The 20,338-nt window shown below is 28.4% G+C and overlaps 1 protein-coding gene across 3 annotated transcripts; it reads right to left on the bottom strand.

Moving 5' to 3' along the window:
- Nucleotides 1-8,057: 8,057 nt before the first annotated feature.
- LOC107456213 (uncharacterized) lies at nucleotides 8,058-18,754 on the bottom strand. 3 transcript variants are annotated; one of them, XM_016074016.4, is made up of 2 exons: nucleotides 18,564-18,754; nucleotides 8,058-15,223 (listed from the first exon to the last, which is right to left on the bottom strand). In XM_016074016.4, the coding sequence occupies exon 2, from the start codon at nucleotides 14,993-14,995 to the stop codon at nucleotides 11,720-11,722; it is 3,276 nt and encodes a 1,091-aa protein (XP_015929502.2). In that variant the 5' UTR covers nucleotides 14,996-15,223; nucleotides 18,564-18,754; the 3' UTR covers nucleotides 8,058-11,719. The 3 variants fall into 3 exon arrangements, with proteins under 3 accessions (XP_015929502.2, XP_015929503.2, XP_071033029.2); XM_016074017.4 differs by lacking the exon at nucleotides 18,564-18,754 and adding an exon at nucleotides 17,710-18,396; XM_071176928.2 differs by lacking the exon at nucleotides 18,564-18,754 and adding an exon at nucleotides 17,123-17,367.
- Nucleotides 18,755-20,338: the final 1,584 nt, after the last annotated feature.

The following is a 20,338-nucleotide window of genomic DNA, read 5'->3' as shown; positions in this document are numbered from 1 at the left end:
ATAATGCTTTTTCTTTTCATTGTGAAAAAAAGAATTCAAAATATGGTCATTGAATTTACGTTTTATTTATTTTAAGCATCATAACATAAGCAAGTACTGAGATTAGGGGGTGTTTATTAACTGGATTACAGAACGATGAAAAACCAATGTATAAACAAGTGTTCCTTTACTGGGATTTTTTCAAGTTAATGAAAATAAAAGAAAAATTTTAGTTTTCTTGTACCTTTTGTCATATTATAAATCAAAATTATGTTAAAAATAAAAAAAAACAACTTCTAACCAGTGAAGGAACAGGCATGTTCCTTCACTGAGAATAGATTTCCCAGTGAATGAATAGTATGTGTGAAATATGATATTACTTGGATAATTAGTAGTTCAGCGACATAGAGGACTCCTAAAATTCAGTTAAATGTTGTATGAATAGTTCCGATAACTATTTCATTTAAATATGCAAATTTAATTGCTAAATTTATTTAAAGAATTATAATAATAATTAATTTATTATTTATCTTTATAAATGTAGTGATTAGTTATTACATCATACCTTAGACTCCTTAATAAACTATGTTTATTAACTAAATATAGCAACTGAATATAATAAAAGCTTGAATGGAATCTTTGCAGGATTTTGTGCCAATAATTAGCTAAATTATTATCCTATTGCCGTCTTTAATGTCCTAACGGGAACTGGTAGGAAAAATCCATTTAAAGACTATTATCTAGGTGAAAAATGGGTGAAGTTTTTTTAAGGTGACATCCACCGATAACTCAGTGCAATGCGAAGATAATTTCAAAAGGCAAAACTTCCCTTAGAGAATAATATTCGAAATACTGGTTTTAAGAACTTCAGAGAATCTTTAGGAGGGAAGTAGCCCTGGCATCCTTTTATAAAGTGATTGCATTTACAATGCGAATGAAACAAGAGTTGAATACTGCCCTTAAACGGGAAAAATCTGCGGCCTTAAAAATTATAAGGATTTATATTCTAAAGTACCTAGGGAAGAAAAAGTACCTCCACTGGTAGTTTTTCCTTACAGAAGAATTCGTAGAGATATTACAGAATCAGTCCCTGCTACATATTTCATTGGAAAAAGCTATTCATGAAATGAAACGATGACCGCAGCAACGTTTTACAAATATATTGCAAATGTTTCTACCCATGGCTAATTAAAAATGCAATCAAATTCCTAATTTTGCTTCTTCCGGATAGGTATAAATCTCATATCAATTTGAAACTGAGCAAGTTTTGTTCCTCAAAACAAGTTTTCTGGTTTAGTTTTCTACGTAATTCTCGGAAATCTCGTTAGATCTTGAAAACAAAAGAATTGTAAAACAATATGTCTAGAAAATTTTACATCCATTTTTAAATAAGATTTGAGGCATCAACTGATGAAGTTAAAATGCTTTTATGAAATGCGATATTTTTTCATTCGATGTAGAAAACGTTGACTGTAACAAATGCATGCAAAACAGACACCAAGAGTTAATGAGCAAGACAACTTTTCAACAAAACACATGCTTCGAGAGTAACGATGCGCTATTTCTTCAGAAGCTTGAGAAGGAAATCTCACAAGTTATGTTGCAAATTTTTAAAGGAACATTGACAGAAAAGTTTAATCTCCCAAATATCCAATAGCCTGTGCTTTTCTCAATATTGAAGAATTTATTTCAAAAATAACAATTGTATAATCAAATTTTGGCTCTGAAGCTGAGACAACTAACATTAATAATGAAAGTATCTTGAAAACTGATTTTGAGATAAGTCCTCTTGAGGCATTGTTAGTTGCAAAAACGATTGGTTTCATAAGTAACTACTAGATATAAGTCAATGAGAGATGGGTTTTGCTCAAACTTCGAAACTCCTTTTTCTCATTTATTATCCAGTGAGGAATTCTGGAAATGGAACTGGAAAATCAAAAGAAATTTCGAAGATACATTTACATTGGCCAAAAATTTGGAAAAAAGAGGAAGGTTAAATCAAAAGAAAAAGAAATAAATTACTCATGACGAAGAGAAAAAAAATACTTAAAAAGATTTAAAAAAAAGCTTAAAAAATATGAGGAAAAGATTAAACAAAAAAGTGATCGAATTATAATAATAATAAAAACATCATCAGATTACACAATGATAAACATTCATAATTTAGAACGGACTATTAAACTGTGAGAAAAAAATGAAAAACATTTTTTTTAAATTATGTATTCAAACATATTTTACTTTCCATTCCATGACTGAAAAAAAAGTAACATTTTCCACATTAACTATGGTTATATGTCGTAATTCCAAGAAAAATCTTGTTTTCAGACATTTGTGTGGCCTATGGATTCCTAACGAGCATCAAACATTATCAAAATTACGTGTTCATTCTCTGGAAAATTTAGTGTTTATTCACTGGTAAGAACTGTTCCTTCACTTGGTCATCTTACTACGTATTATTTAAACCATCAAAAGCTTAAAACAATATTATGTAAGTTATCTAACTTTTTTTACATAATTTGCATTTAATAACAAATATGTCGACACCATCATTTAGCTAAAATTACAAATTTAGAAATTTTTAGGAATTTTTTTTAAAGGCAAGCTTAGCTTAAGTGTTCCTTCATTGTTTAGTTTACCCTATAAGATGTTGAGAAATTTGCGATGTTGTGAGAGATGTTTAAAAATGTTGACTACGTATTTTTATTAATATTTACAAAATATATATTCAAGAAATTGATAAATATATTATTCCAAATCTATGCATACGTATGTATATTATTGAAATTGTATCAGTTATTGAAAAACAAAATAAAAAAAATAAAAAATAATCACATTAAATAAGCACAATCTGGTGTATTCTATCAGAAGCACGCTTTTTTAAAACTAGACATTTGTTGAATAAAGTGTTTTTTATTCAAAATTCTTTACTAAATTGCAAATAAATTATTAAACGACTAAAAAAGAAACATCGTATTTTATAGTGTGAAAGAAATAAAAATAAAAAGATTAGCAAACGATTATTAGCGAAAAAAATATGAATGAAATTTTACGCTACGCGCGCGAAGTCAAGTTCCTCCCAAGTTTATCACATTTTAATATTAATCGCCCCAATTAGTTATTTCTTTATTGTCGCCAAATTATTTTTTTAAAAATAATTAATTTTAATTTTTCTCAGCTTCTAATAAATAAAAACAGTTGAAACTTTAGATTTTTCAATTGAAAAATATGTAGATTAATATGGTATAAAAAAATTTATACTTTATAATTCAATATTTTTTCATCCTCACTTTAATTAAATAATAAAAAATAATAAATAATTATTAAAAAAATTTTTTTGCATGAAATTATCTTTGGGTAAATGAGTTTTATGAGTGGGGGCAATTTTTTTTGAATTGCTTCATTAGTTTTGAAAATATGACTGAAAACGCAAAAAGTGAAATTAACATTAAGGGGTACGAACTTTGAATCGCTCTCCTGACCAAACTATGGGGACCACATTTCCCAGATTGCGGCTACCCCCTATATTTTGAAGATAAGAAATCCAAATATGTAAAAAAAAATGCATGTTTATTCAGAGAAAGTACGTTTTTGTGTCTGATTTCGTAACTTAATTAATAGTTAGCACTAATTAATTAACATATTTGAGGTCACCCCCAGGAACCATTATGATTGACACTTAGTTCGTGAAAATCCGATCATTAGAACGAAAGTTATTCAGGGTGATTCGTTTTTTATTTTGCGGACTGTACCAGCAGTCCAACGTGTAATCAACAGCACTGTTTCTTCAACAACAAAGTTTACACCCTTCGAGCTCTTAACAGGAGTTAAGATGAGAAATAAAGAAGACCTGCACATCAAGAAAATTCTCGAAGAAGAGCACATACATATTTTACTTGAAAATCAACAACAAATGCGAAAAGAAGCAAAAAGCAATATACTTGAGATGCAAGAAAAAACCAAGCACAATTATAATACTAGACGAAAGACAGCAACGAAGTATAAGCTCCACGACAGAGTTGCCATCAAACGAACCCAATTCGGGACAGGTTTGAAACTTCGACCAAAATTTTTCGGTCCATACACAGTGACAAAAATTAGACCCAACGATAGATATGATGTTCACAAGATCGGTATAGGAGAAGGACCAACTGTCACATCCACATCAGCAGACTTAATGAAACCGTGGAAAGATCCATAAACTTTTTCTTTTTTTTTCATATGAACTATGAACTTTTCAATTGTGCAAGAACTCTTACACTGACTTTCGATTTTTTTTAAAATTTTTTTAGTGCAAGAACTTTTACACAGACTCAAATTTTTTTTAAATTTTTATTTATTTTCATTTTGGATTTTATTGCATAAATCAAATATTAATTGAACATATTTAACTGATATTGATGACAAATTTCTATTTTAATGATCAAAATATTCATATTGATCATATTTTTCAGAAGTGAGAAGAAAAAAAATTTTGTGGATTTATATATTTGAAAATATCTTTTTATTACTTATTTAAGATTAGTTAAGATTTAAATTTTCATAAATTTATTGTTTTATATTTCAATTGAATTGTCAAAATATTTCTGTCATCAATATTTTATGTTTATTACCTTTAAAGCAATTAGTCGGAGACCGACTAAGTCAGGATGACAGAGTGTTGCATACGCCATGCAGCGCCACCTGTAAGTAAGCAGACTCCCATTCATTCTCTCACTGAACGGCTACGGGGAGCGAGCTCATTAAGATGTTCCAGCTCTAATTATTTTGTACTGCCATTTAAGTGTTTTTTGTCATAATAAAAGCTTTAAAATGCAACCCTAGACTGCTTTGAAGCTTCATCGACACTCCCCGCCCGTAACATATATATATATGTAATATAGAATTTCTCATACGAGTCATTCTATATTAACTGGTAAGCTTAAAACATATGTTTCTTATCAAATTTAAGATGTAGAAGTCGGTCTCTCACAAAGAGCCATAAAAAGTCAAGATGAACCAGATAAAAGATTATGTTCTGAAGTTAATGGGCAATAATTCATCAATGAAGATAGTCCCAGAAAGTTCCCACCGTCAGAGTGGCGAGATACTTTTAGCGAATCAAAACCTTTAAATTTTATAAATTGAATGACGTTTCATTGAGATAAGAAGATGCTTGCAACCACGCCCTCTCAGAATCTCACTTTAAAAGCTCAGGATAGGCCAAATTGCGTGTCTTTTCCATATTTTCAATGGCTAGATAAAGCTGGGCCAATTCCAAACAATCCCTGCAAAGGGGGAAACCTGATGTAAATATCCAACGCATAATGTTTGCAATACTCCATCTAACGAAATAAAATGCCTTTTTAACAGAAGCAGCCTAAGTCTCTTCAATTATCTAGCCTTTAAAGACATAACATGACATATATATATATATATATATATTCTGACAATGGTTGCAATTTTGAACACGAATTTTTCAAGATGAGCCTTGACAATAAATCTAAAAGTATATTATTCAAAAAGGTATATTAGTTTCTTATTGCTTTTCTATTACATAGAAAGATGATCTTTAAAGGACATTTTATTTTCAAATTTTATTTTACTGTGAAGGTATTTTATTTTTATGCACTACTTTATAATTTTGGACAATAAATTAAATGTTTGGTTTTAATTTGTTTACTGTTAGTGAAGTTCTGTTCTATCCCTCCTTTTTCAAATTACATATATAAATACGTTTCTCATTGCAAACTATTATGCAATAATTTTTCTCCAGAAATGTTTTCTTGTAAGAGGACAGGCGAAGAAGAGAGAAATTTAAAGACTAGGTTTAAAAACTGAGTGTCAAGGATTCAGAGAGTGATTTATCTTTTTTCCAGAAATGTACAAAGCTTGGAATTCCACACAATTAGCAACTACTGGGCTGCGATACAGGAAATGACCCCTTGCAGAGAAGGAAATATCACTCTTTCAAAACGCCAATCTTCCATTTCCCCATGCATTGAATACACCTATTGTAATCTTAGAAAGAATTCTTCTTCAAGAAATTTCTTACAACATTTGCTTTCATTCTTTGAAAACTAACACTTAGTACACAGTGTTGACCCCAGGATATCTTCAGTTTCCTTCAGTTCAAATGTATTATTGCTTCAAAAGAAAGCGCAAAATGAAATATACCACCTCTTTTTTTTTCTCTAATAAGTTTACTAATAAAATAACTAAAATGGTCATGTCATCTAGTAAAAGTAGATTTAATATAAAACTTTGAAGTAGTGTAAATAAAGCGAGTATATACTCTCTTTCAAGACTCCCAAAAGCTGAATATAGACCATTCTCAAAGTCTAAAATAGATTTTGTAACAATGAATTTTTTCACTCTATATTTAATTGGTAAAAAGATTGTCTAGTGCAAATATTTTATGTTGCAAAAACTTTTAAATCAATTATCTCTTATTGGTGTTGGATTTTCATGAAGTCGTGATTTCTTAAATAATGTTTGTTTTTTCCTTTTTCTAGATCACAAATTCCTAACTCAATTCAATATAATTTGTCCACAACTTCTCAATCTGATTTCTATTCTTATTTCAGAATAATTATTTTACTAACTTATAAACTTTAAATTTTAATAGGGGTATCAGAATCAATGCAGTTCGTGTATATTCGTGTTTACTGAGTATATAATTATATTGAACTAATCAGTCATCATAAAATTGTTCTATTTAATGAAAACAGTTTTTGATTTTAGAATTGAAGGATTTTAAAGCTGTTTTTATAAAGCTCTTACCAGAAATTTATGAATGGTAGCTTGAACAAAAGATTTTCTTTAATGCGTTATTTTATATCAAATTAATTACCACTTTAAAATCATTTCTATTTTAAAAAAATTCTCAAGAGCTAATAAGAAATTTTTTGGTTATCTTAACTTTAGACTTTTAATACTAATTTGGATTTCGTTATTGCTGAATATATTTCAATTTATCAGATTTGAAAAATATTTTGTGAAAGAAAATTCGTGCAAGGAGTTAGAAGTAAGACTACGATCATGCTCTTACTCTAGTGAGCTTCCAAAAAATTTGAATATGTAAAAAAAGGAAATTGAAATTTTACACAAAAATATAGAGAATTTAAACATAAACATAGGAGTGCTCATTTAATTTTTTTTTAACATTATGAGTAGAAAATTGTTTTATTCTGAGAATACTTTCTTATTAAAAAGTGATTTTTTAAAAAACTAAAATATATGATTTTCAATAGAGAAACCAACATTTAAATTAAATCACAAAATATGAAGTTTGATTGAAATATTCAGTTTTCCTGATTGAAATTCTAAACCTGGTCATATTATTAGACTGAAAATTAGGTTAAAATTCTGTTCAGTAGGGTTACATATTTTTAAACTTGGTGTGTTCAAAGGATCTATGACTATGCAAGAAATTGGAAAAAAAAAATTTTGATCGCAGTTTGGATCAATCTGTAATTTTTTTCTATGACGTTTGCTGATATGGATAGAGACTGGATATATAAATAATTATGAAGAAATTACAAAAAATGGAATCATTTCAAGGATATAAATTCATAAATGTAGACTATGATCTTTGTATTTTTTTTCATTTACGTTTGTTTATTATAGGTCCGTTTTATTTATTACTAAAACAAATTTTTTTTCCTTCTTATTTTGTTCAAATGTCTCTTTCCTTATTTCATTTTTCCTGAAATAAATTTCAATTTGAAATGTGATAAAGTTTAGCAAGGAAAATGTTTATATAACTTTATAAAATTCATCCAATTGGTCTTTAAACTTTCTAATTTATTCTTTACAAGAATTTGAAAGCTGGCTTAAAAAAATAAAATGTTATTTGAGAACTTACTAATTTGAAGACTGCCAAATAAGAAAATGTTCCAAAATGCCAAAATTCTGATTTAAGTATCGAATAAGAAAACTATTTTCCTTTATTAGCAATAAACTATTACCAATTTACAAAACCATGAAAATTCTACGGAAATGAGATTAAAAAGAACACAATAAAGTTTGCATATTTTAATAAACCATTTATATTGCTTTCGAAATGAGATTGCAAAAATAATTATTAAAAATTTAAAAACTTATATCAAAACTTTACCAACAATATTTATTTAAAACATATTATTTCATATATTCAAACATATTAGTTTATAAGCATCAGTTCAAAAATATCAGTTTAGTTAAAACAAGTTGATTCAAAACAATTTGATTTAAAACATATCATAACAGTTATTTTATGCTTTTTCCTCAGAAATAGCGAGAGAAAAGCAGCTTTTGCCATATAAGTGGAATATAATGACATTTAATATATATATATACACACTCCGAGCAGCGAAAAAATACTTTAGATGAGGAAATTTTTTTCCTTTTAGGTAGTTACTTCTATATGATAATAAAAAATCTTAAATAGTTGCCCGGGGAAAATTTAAATATTTTTTCTATAGAATATATCTTGGTTCTCAAACTTTCTACTACTTTAAGCAAGCGGGTTATTCAAATATCAGTTATGCAATTAAGTGGGGCAACTGTATAGGGAAAATGTCAACTAAAATAAATATATAAATAAAAATAAACAGTTCTGTTTAATTGATAGCGCATGCGTTATAAAACCAAAATTTTTGGAAAAATTATCGATAAAGATCAAGCAGCAGAGAAATAGGAAGAAAAATTTAACTATATTTTCTCTCTAAGAAAAGTTACAAATGTGCTTCTTCAGTTGCTACTTCAGTTTACTAATCCTTAATGGGAGAATAAAATTTTATAGGGTAAAAATTTACAAAGATTTATTCAGACTTCAATAATTAAGTATTTTATCAAAGGCTATCAAGCCATGTCATTTCTTTAAAAATAATGATAGTTGACTGGAACTTTTCAAAATGTAAAGAGGCAAATAATAATGGTAATTACTCGGTTAGTGTAAAATTTCCAGTTTCTGCATGGAAGTACTATTTATAAACTATAATGAAATTTATTTGATACATAAGGAGTTAAAAAGCTTTAATTTTATAAAAATTAGAGAGCTAAACTAATACGAATCAAAATTACAAGTGACTACATTTTGAATATTGTTGTTAAAATTATATTTAAAATTATATACTTTCCAAATCAGAGAATATATAACTTAAAAAGAAGATAATGATCATGGTTTAGATTAAATAAAAGAAAAAGATTGCCACTCTGCAAAATTAAATATTATAGAAAATTAAAGGATCTTAAAAGTAGTTATAAACAATATGCATAGTGATGATAAGCACTAAATCAATGTAAATTTAATAATAAAAAAGAAAGAAACTTAAACTACAAATTATTTTCAACTTTATTTTTTTTTTATTTCAAGATTCATATTATAATTTTTTATTAATTAATTTTTTATTTTTGTCTTAAACTGGAATAAAATTTGCCTAACAATCTTCATCAATGAGAAGGGCGAGGACCATACAGTCATGTCTTTTAAATATAAATTGTAAAAATATTAAAACATTCTAAAAACAAACATTGAATTGCAGGAGGATTCAAAAAAGATAGTTGAAAAGTGAACTAGAAAACGAAATTCATCCATCAAACTGTCATTTCCTTGGCTGACCCTCCCATCCAAAAGCTGACCACATAGAGCGTAAATAATTCCCTTAACAGCAAACGGAAGAAAAGGGGGGAGGCATTCCTTTTGTCTGACCGTTGCCCATTTCAGGGGGAACTCCTTTAAATATGTTTGCCCATCTAAGAGTAAAACTATTTCAAGTAAGCGCCACCAAGAGGGTTAAAATACCAATTTTATGACAAAAAATACACGAGAAACGAAATTTCTATGTTTCCATACATTGTTATCAACAAAACCTGATATTTATATTCTACATATATGAATTTGGAGCACAGTTGAACATTCTTAAATGTGCTGAATTCTATACTATCTTTTTATATTTTAGACTTCATATTTTTGAAGTCATTTTGTATCAAAAATTCTGAAAAATGGTAAAAATAATTCTGAAATAACTAATAATTCAGAAATAATAAAGCGTAAGAAATTATATATACATTTTTAAAAGATTCATGGTTTTTACCGAATAATAATAAACAGTGATTTTAAATTGTTTTTTGCAAATTTTTTTAGTTGTAAATCATCAATATAATACCAAACGATTATAAACAATTGAAAAAAAATTGCAATTTATGAAACATTTATATTATAAGCAGTTAAAACAATATTCAATGACAATTTTTACGAAATCAATTAAAGTAATTTTAAAGTTTAAAAAAAAAATTGTGAAATAAATTGTAATTGTAGAATACAAAATTTCTATAAATTTTATGAATATCTGCATAAAAATTTTAACAGTTAATAGTCATTCATATGCATAATTCAGTTTAATTTCTGGACAAAAGAAATGATATAGCACTGAAAATAAATTTTTAAGAGAATAGAATGGCTGGGAAATTTTTCGAAACACGTAGCAATTGAAAAGTGTTCAAATTTCGCTTTAATTTAAATAATTGATCGTTAGTTAAAGTGTACCTGGCTATTGCTGTATCGTATATTTTAAAACAATATAATGATGAATTCCATGAAAATGCAAATATTCCATTTGTAAGAGAAAGAAAAATTCGGTTCGCGGATCATTAACAATTTCAAAAATATAACTGGTAATTGAATTTAGAAACATTGAATAGTATCAACTATTATTGTAGTTATTGTTAAATGATGATTCGCTTCTGATATTTTATCGATTTTCACACCCGCTGTTGAAAGCCTTTTCTGAATTGTGTGCCAAGTCCATATTTGTTCATTTTGAGATATCGATAGGTGCAAAATTTAATTCATCTAGTTTAGTTAGCGGTATGCCCTATTGCCGTAAAAGTATCTGGAGTTTTTAAAAATATCATGAAATGATTTTCATAAACAAAGAAAGTGAGGGTTTTTAATAATTGAAGTAAACCCAACGTTACACTTAAATATTCAATAAAAATTTAGGAAAGGATTATATTTATTCTTTATGTATTTAACATATTATTTAAAGAAAAATTAACTTCATCATAAATTATAAAAGTATTATATAAAGTATTAAGTGACCAAAACATTTGACTTTTCACTTAAATGTGTTTAAATCAAATTTAAACCAAATTAAAAGTTAAAAAAAGAGAAAATGTTCAGAGTGAATGCAATTATTTTCCCTATTTAAATATATGGAAGAAATATTTTTCAATCTTAAAGCAGGTTTTTATTAATGAAAACTTAAATTAGGAAAAAAAAAAGCATATGATATTCATCCCCAAACAGAACAAAATTTCACCAAATGTTTAACTTTATACTGTAAAAATACACTCTACACTGTAAAAAATTCCGGATCAAAGTACGGTATAAAATACCGGTACTTAGCTTCCAACATCCGTAATATTCATTTTTCCGCAAAGTTCATTTTTACGGATAAATATTGCATCGTAATTTTTACATTAATATTGATATAATTAGAGTGAGTGAGTGATTTTACGGTAATTATTTCTGTAAAAATTACGGTTTCTGAGACATGTTTTGGTAAAAATGGATTTTATGGTAAAAAGTGCAGGCACCCTGAGTGTCGATGTTTTTTTTCTGCGATTTGATCTGAAATTTCTTAGAGCACACTTAATGTAAATTTTTTCAACATAATTGACAGTATTTAATATGATATACATAAATTCTTATGATATACAAAATCTGGTGAATGTCTGTTAATACTCTTGTAAGGATTATTGTTTGAAGTCAAGATAATTATTGTTTTGACAAATTACAATAATTTACAAGACTTGCTAATGATAAAAGAAAAAGGGAAGGAGACATTATTTTGTATACATCACAGTAACCCTTATTTAGTATTTCATTCTGGATACATTTTTCTACGGTTTTTAGCCGAGAAACATTTAATTTCAATTTGTCAATTGGTGGAAGTCTAGCAGATAAAGGTGAACTATGCAGTTTTGGCAAGTCTTCGTTATTTAACCTATTTAAAAAAGAGCTTGTACACAGTTGTACATCAGTGAAAAGAATATCTTTCAGATGAAGGTTGTCCGTTATTATCCGGCAGTCAATAGGTTTGAAATACGCGCCTTTCGAAATAAGCAACTTTATAGACTCAGTGCACTTGTCACCCTTGAAAATCGCTTTTTCCTGAATCAAATAATTTAAAGGTGTGTTACCATTAATGTCCATGACATTTAAGTCTTTCTGGAAATTTAAAACAAATTTCAAAAACTCAAATTCGCAATCATTCTCGATTGCTAAGTGTACAGCAGACTTCTTTTCCTTATCATCAATATCAGTAAATGTAGAAATTTTTCCTAGAATTTTAATATAATCTTGATTATGATTTTCCTCATCATGTTCACAATCAAAATTCATGAAATCATTGAGACAGTAAAAGAGAATTGTCCTACCATCGTTGTCTTTGATATCAGATCTAGCTCCAGCTTCCAAAAGAAGTAGTATAATTTCTGTGTTTTGATTCTCGCAAGCTATGTGCAACGGAGTATAGCCATTAGTGTCGCATAGGTCTAAATTAGGTTTTGCTTTTAACATTTTTTTAATTGCAGTTAAATTTTCGTCTTCAACAGCAAAGTGTAGAGGAGTCTTTCCATACTTGTTTTGAATATCGGGTTTAGCACCTGCATCTACAAGCATTTCAACGATGTGGTGTACTTTTTCCCCACTCGCTTCATAGACAGCGTAATGTAATGGCGTCTGTCCATCAGAATTAGCATCGTTGATAAGTCCATCTTTTTGAATTAAGAAATCTAATATTTTTTGATGAGCACATTTATTTTGATAATTTAGCTCATAAAAATCATCTTCATCATGGAAAACGTGTCGGTAAATGTTTCTAAGTGGGCGATATAAAGCGGCTAAACATAGAGGTGAAACACCAACATTAGTTTGGGTTCTAATATTCGCTCCTTTGTTGATTAAGTATTCAACTAGATCAAAATGAAGATTGCTAACAGCATAGTGAAGAAGTGTCCAATCATCATCATTTGTATCATCGATATAAACTCCGTTTTCAAGCAAATATTCAATAATAGCGTTTTTACCGTCTTTTGCAGCAATATGGATTGGCTTCTCTCCTTTTGAATTTTTGATATTAATATTTGCACCTTTTTCAATAAGATATTTTACAATCTCAAGTTGGTTCTTTTCTGCAGCGATATGTAATGGTGTATTTCCACCTGGCTCACATGAATTAGGATCTATTCCAAATTCAACAAATGCTTTAACAGCATTTATGTGACCTTGAAATACTGAAACATGCAGAGGTTTAGCCACTCTGCCGAAATTCTCATCACATAAAGCACCTTTGTTTAAAAGGATATTAACAATTTCTACGGAACCATTATAGGCAGCATAATGCATTGGTGTCCAACCTTTTGTATTTCGCTCATTTAAATCAAGTTCTTTGTTTAGAAAATATTCTACAATGTTTTTACGGCCAAATTTTGCCGCTAAATGCAGAACATTATTACCTTCAATAGTCTTTGCACGCAAATTTGCACTGTTTTTAATTAAAAACTCAACCATTTCTAGCTGCCCTGCCTTCACACATGAATGAAGAACAGTCCAGTTTCGTTCGGTACGTTCATCAACGTCTATCCCCTTCAAAAGGAAAAACTCTACAGCTTTTATCTGGCCACTTTGTGCTGCTGAATGAATAGCCTTTTGTCCATCCCTAGATGACGCGTGAATGTCAGCATTTTTATCCAAAAGAAACTTAATAATGTCTACAAAACCTTGTGATGCAGCATAGTGCAATGCAGTCAAACCAGATTTAGCATTTTTTTCATTTGTGCTAACTCCTTTACTTATAAAAAATTCTATCACTTGCTTTCGGTTATTTTGTGCTGCCGCATGGAAAGCTATAAGGCCATCTTTACAGTGATAACTCATGCTGGCACCCTTATCCAATAAAAATTCGATCATTTTTACGTGACCTTCCATTGCAGCAAAGTGTAAAGGAGTCCAGTTATCTTCATCTGTGTCATCAACTCGTAGACCTTGCTGAAGAAAAATCTCTGCGGCATCAACATGACCTTTTTCAGCAGCATAATGCAAACATGACATCCCACTATTTGATCTAGCATAAATGTTTGCCTTTTTTGCAATTAGGTAATTAATAATATCTAATTGTCTCCTTCCTGCAGCATAGTGCAAAGGCGTCCAGGCGTGTTTAGCATCACGGTCTTCAACACTAGCTCCATTACATAAAAGTAACTCTAGCAGGTCTTTGTGACCTTCTTTTGCGGAAAAGTGAATGGCTTTGCCTCCAGCCTTTGTTGCAGCATGAATATTGGCTTTATGTTTTAAAAGCAGCTGAACAACTTTTAGCATTCCCTCTTTTGCAGCGTGATGCAACGATGTCCAACCTTTATCGTCTGTCTCATCAATATTCATGCCTTCATTTATGAAAAACATTACAATTGTTTCGTGACCGTTACCGGCTGCAACATGTAGAGGTTTCCTACCATCGTCGAAACTTCCAGAGTAAATGTTAGCGCCATTGTCCATAAGGTATTCAATGATATCCAATTTACCTCCATTAGCTGCATAGTGCATTATTGTCCATCCGTCTTTATCAATTTCATTGACTAAGCCACCAGCATTAAAAAAGTGTTCTAAAATATTTCTCTGTCCATTTCCAGCAGCGATATGATAATATTTTGCTCCACCAGTAAAGCTGGCAGCATTAATATCCGCACCATTTTCAATTAGATGTTTAAGTGCTTCTAAGTGTCCACCTTTTGCTGCATAATGTAATGGCGTCCATCCGTTTTTGTTTGTTTCATTAACATTTATTTTATTTTTTAGGAGATATTCAAGTACATCGCAGCGGCCACATTCGGCAGCGGTGTGTATTATTTTCTTACAAATGTCGTCAGAAACTACAGCATTACAATCCATTCCATTTTTTATCAAATTCTCAAAGTCCTCAAGTTTTCCTTGTTTGATCACATAATTAATATCTTCTGAAACTGCTACACTCATTTTTCGTTTATTCTCCATACTTATATCTGGCAATGTAACTGTAATAACTAGTTTTACTTTTGGTTTGTAAGTTTATTTTAAAAGTGCATACCAAGTTGCCATTTTGAAATTACAAATCAGTCTCCATGAAAATGTTTTTCTTTATGCTAATTTTAGGCGAAAATATGTAAAAATGCAAGTAGTTTCCTGTAATTCTGGACAGAAGTGTCTGTTTTCTTTTATTATTCATTCACTACATTCCTTTCTCTGAAAATAGAATAAGAACTAAATTAGAAATACATTAATCAATCCATTTTTAACATTATTTTTGCAACATTACAGTAAATGATTTTTAATGCAGGGTGTTCACAAAATGATGTGATAGCTCTCTTAAATTTTTTTCTTAGGCTATAATTTAGAAGGAAACAGTTGAGTTAGTTTTTTTATCTCGAAAACGATACGAGGTATGTTGAAAATGAATCGCAAAGTTATAGAATTTAATCAATTTTAAACAAATAGACACTTTGTGAAGATTAATTTTATAAAAGAATATTTAAAATACTATTTTTTATGAATGGAATTTTCTACATCGTGACGTAATGAAACGATAACTTTTGTATTTGTTTTACAAAACGTAAGTTCTGCAAGTTTATTTTATAATTTTACAACTTTGTCATTCTCTTTTTTGCCATTTTCAAAAATTAAACGTTAAATCCACAGTTTTCCAATAGGTGGCACAGAAAGTGCTTTCATTTTGTTGCTCATAGCTACATAGATACGCCTAAATACCACTTTTATAGTTGCGCTAAGAGAATGATTATAGACATTAAGTTTTTAAAATTATTTTTACATTGAGGTTAGTGTATTTATTTCGAAAATTAATATACCTATATTCTCTTTTTATTAATATTCTTAAAAAAAGTATAAAAAATCCAGCAGCGTTTTACGAATTTTCTAAAATTAATTAAAAGTAAAATAAACTAATTAAATGTGTTCTAAATATCATGGAGTTACCTGAGACAAATTTTAAAACATGTTTTTTTAAAGTCGGAAGTAGTCAAAGGCCCTTAGTAAGTAAGTAAAAGTCGGAAGTAGTAAAAGGCCCCCAGATGTTTAAAATTCAATGTCGGAGAAAACAAAGTCTACTCTTAGCTACCGAGAAATAAGGCTGTTGATATCATCAAGGTCTTTTTGTGACGTCACAAATAGTAGGTTTTTTTTAATTAGTAGCCGCCTATTTTAAATAATTGTCATTCATCAATGAACAACAGCTTCATTTGACCGTTCGTTAGGCAATTCTTTATATCTATTATCCAATAATTTTTAAGCATGCCATATACATGTATTGTACCGAAATGTAAAAGTAATTATAAAAATGAGCCTAAAGTTTTAGTTTACAAATTCCGAAAAAATGAGTTAATACATTTATCAAGTAGTAGCTAAGAGCAGAGTAAGTGTTGTTTGTCTTTTATTTTTTGATATTCGTTTTTGCTGTTTTTATAATATGCTTCTTAATTACGTAATAAAAGAAGTAGTATTTAAGAATTAAAATGTTTTGGGTACTGAATGTTGTTTGTTAGTGGATATTATAATTTAAAATTAGCAAAACATTCATACTTTTGTATAACTCTAGGTCTTGAAATAAAATAAAAATTAAACATAGTTTGTTTTGTGCAAATATTTATTAATTCAGACCATATATGAAACTATTTTCGATGTTATTAAAGATTATTATATATATTATATATATATATTATTATATTATATATATTATATATATATATATATATATATATATATATATATATATATATATATATATGATTTATATCTGATTTAAGCTTCCCAATTATTTTACTTGAGTGCAGAAAAATTCCTATGCATTCAATCATAATAATAATGATAATAATAATAGAAAATATAAATTTAAGTCATTGTTAAGCATTTAAATTATTTTAGGGAATACATTTAAATTAGTTTAAAGAAACTTGTTTTTTCATATAACATGATTGTGTTTTAAGCAGATAAATTGCTTTAGTGTATCTTATAATGCAGTCGTAAATAATTTTCTATGAATTAAACTTAATTATTAGATTTCGCAATACAATTTTAAGGCATCACATTAACCAAACATTGGCAAAGGTTGTGAAATTTATTTTTACTTACATTGAATTTTCACGCAATTCCGAATACACTGACAAAAATACATTTCTCTATGTGCATTATTTATAAAGTTTTGAGAGTTTTTTGGAAAAAAGGAAGTGGTTTTTCCAGTAAAATCTAAACTTTTTCTCGTGCATGCTTTTTTTTGATGCTTATATGTTATTTGAATATCTAGGAAATTTCCTTTCTGTTGACGATAGAACTTTAAAGTATTTTTTTCACAATTAGCCAAAAATAAAATCGTTCGTTGAATAATTGAAAATTATTAAAATTTTCAATGCATGTTATTCACAAAATCTGAGCAAAATCGGTCAAATATCTCGTAGAAATCAAATTTTAAAAGAAATGACAATTTTAAAATTCAATTGCTCATGAACTATTCGACAGATTTTGCTCAAATTTAGTACATTGCATTATTACATTCAAATTTTCTACGTTACATTCTTACAATCTTAAGATTATTATAATTTTACAATAACTATTAAAATTACATTCTTTAAAATAATGTAAAAAAATTGCATGCCATATAACTCAAAATTTTTTCGCCTATTATTAAATATAAAAAATTAAAAACAATATGTAATACATACTAAAATTTATGTTTTGCCTGGAATTATCTTTTCATCATTGAATTTCCTAATTGTGTGCATAAACTTTTTAATTGGCTTAAAATGTTTTCAAGATATGGTAAAATTTGCAAAAATTAAAATTAAGGGGACTATTCTTCTGACCAAACTACTGGAACCATATTTCGCAGATTGCAGCTATTCCCTATGTTTTGGGGGTCAGAAATTAGAATCAGTCATAAAAGGTATGTTTATTCAGAGAAAGTTCGTTTTTGTGTCTGATTTCGCTCCTTGAAATATCGTCTGCACTAAATATTTAGAATATTTAAGGTTACGCTCTCAAACCATTAAAACTGAGTCCTATAACGTGCAGATCCGATCATTAGATCAAAAGTACTTAAGGTTGGTCCATTTTTTGCTTGACGCACTTTATAGTTTTTTTTACTTTCTAAAACTTTCCTAAAATTTGCCTTATGATTCTGAATTTTTTACAGGATTTTAGCATGCGCACTATATTATTTAAATGCAAATACTGCGGAATGAGTCGATGCATTTTTATAACTTAATTATCATTAAATTTGTAATTGGGCGAAAAAAATACTATGACCTCTTACGCGTATGATAAAAGTAATAAAAATTATTATTTTAAATTATTTATTATTTCAAAAGTACAAATATTATAATTAATGATGTGAAAACATTATTAAAAGGCAGTCAAATATGTTCTTCTTACAACCGTTCTAAATTAAATAAATTGAAAAATAAAAACCATTTTTTAAATTAAAGGAAACTTGATTTTTTGGATTTTTATTAAAAAAAAATATTTTGTACAAGAGCTAGTATGAGTTAAAGGAACATGCTATAATTAAATCAATTACCAAGTTTTAACTCCATAGGTTTATTAGAAGTCGAATCGGTTACATGTAGTTATCATCCTCGCATCGTGTTTGACACCCCCCTTCCAATCGCGGAAAGGGAGTGGCTGGGTAGGGCATAGGGGTTAGTGTATGTTTGTAGCACAACCGGCTGAGCAACTGCGCATGCGCTTGAAATGCTTGGCTAGAATTTAATTTTCACCAAATAATTTCAAAAAGTAACCCTGTTGAAGAAATTGCGCGGAGGTATACATAGTTTGTTGCTTACAGGTGTAATCAAGTGTAGCTTTTATTGCTATTGTAATTTTAGCTCTTTATTTTTGATTCAGTAAATAAAGTAAGTTAATTGTTTAAAATAATTTTTTCCTGTTTATAATATTGCATTAATGTATTTTTAAACGTTTACGACATTTTATAATTCTAATTATCTGTGATAAAGTAGTTAAAGATTTCCACGTTACTGAGTTAGGCTTAGAAACATTTGTTTTCCTATTTTATCTTTGATATAATAAGAAATGTCTGTCAATAAAAGAGTATTATTTTAAAGATTCGATAGTTTATTCTGTTGCATATATAAACAATAATCAATAAAAAATTTCTGAACTGTTCTTCTAATTCTTTTATGTGTGTAGAAACTATAGTAAAAGAAAATTATATATGGCATTTAAAGGTGTCAATTAAAAGGTTATTAATTGTAAATGGTGGTACATTGACGTTATAATTACTTTTCTTTAAGATTATATATCCGTATGTAGATTCTTAAATTATGATGCTTATTAAGATGAATTTATTGAAATTTTTAGACGTATTGTGTTTATAATCCCTATTGTTTTTTTATGATTAAAAAAATTGACTACTATGATTGAGCTTACGTAGGAATGTGGTAACTGTGTGGTATCACATCGAATTAAATTTAATTAAGTTAATATAATAGAGCACCGTATTAAATCTTTCAAATGTTGTTTGATTCATTCATTGTTTTATAATTGGTGTAGTTTTTACTAATTGATTTATTTAGCAGTATATTTTCAACTGAATTTACTTGTGCAAAATTCCAAATTATGTATATTTCCCATCAATAATTGATGAAATACCAGAATGTATGTAACAGAGATGAGATTTTTCCGCTTTTTAGCTGATTTCCGCATTTTTCACTTTTATCTCTTGAATTTCAGCTTTTTTATCAAAAATTCAGATTTTCTAAAAATTTCACTTTTTTTTATAAGTATTCCGCTTTTTCAGAAAATTACCGATTTTCAAAGAGAAACAGAAAATTCAAACTAGATAGCTACCAATCTTTCTCATTTTTACTTATTTTAGCTATTTTTTCCCCTTTTACACGCAGCAGATAAGATTTTCCGAACTTTTTACCCGCCCTCCAGATACATCCGATTTTCGTAGTTCAAGTGACGCTGCTTTTGACAAGCCTTTTAGAGATCCCAAGCCTAGAATCTGCTAATATCTTGTTTCTTATTCACACGATTTTAATATCAAGCATAGCTTTTCATATTTGCGTGTTGCGATTCTTATTCACGCGATTTGAATATTGTATGTTGCGATTCTTATTTACGAGATTTAAAAATACGATATTGTGATTCGTATTTACGCCTTTTTAAAAACCCATGTAGCAATTCATATTCACGCAAGTTTAAAATTCAATGTATTGATTTGCGCATGCGGTTTATAATATCAAACATTAATTATCGTATTTATACGTGATTTTAAAATAAGGCATTGGGATTCGCATTCACGCATTCTAAAAATTATGCATCATAATT

Source organism: Parasteatoda tepidariorum, chromosome 6 (assembly GCF_982258835.1).
Source record: "Parasteatoda tepidariorum strain Cologne lab strain chromosome 6, Ptep-v5.0, whole genome shotgun sequence".
Taxonomy (NCBI): Eukaryota; Metazoa; Arthropoda; class Arachnida; order Araneae; family Theridiidae; genus Parasteatoda; species Parasteatoda tepidariorum.
This window is presented reverse-complemented; position numbering and strand designations above follow the sequence as displayed.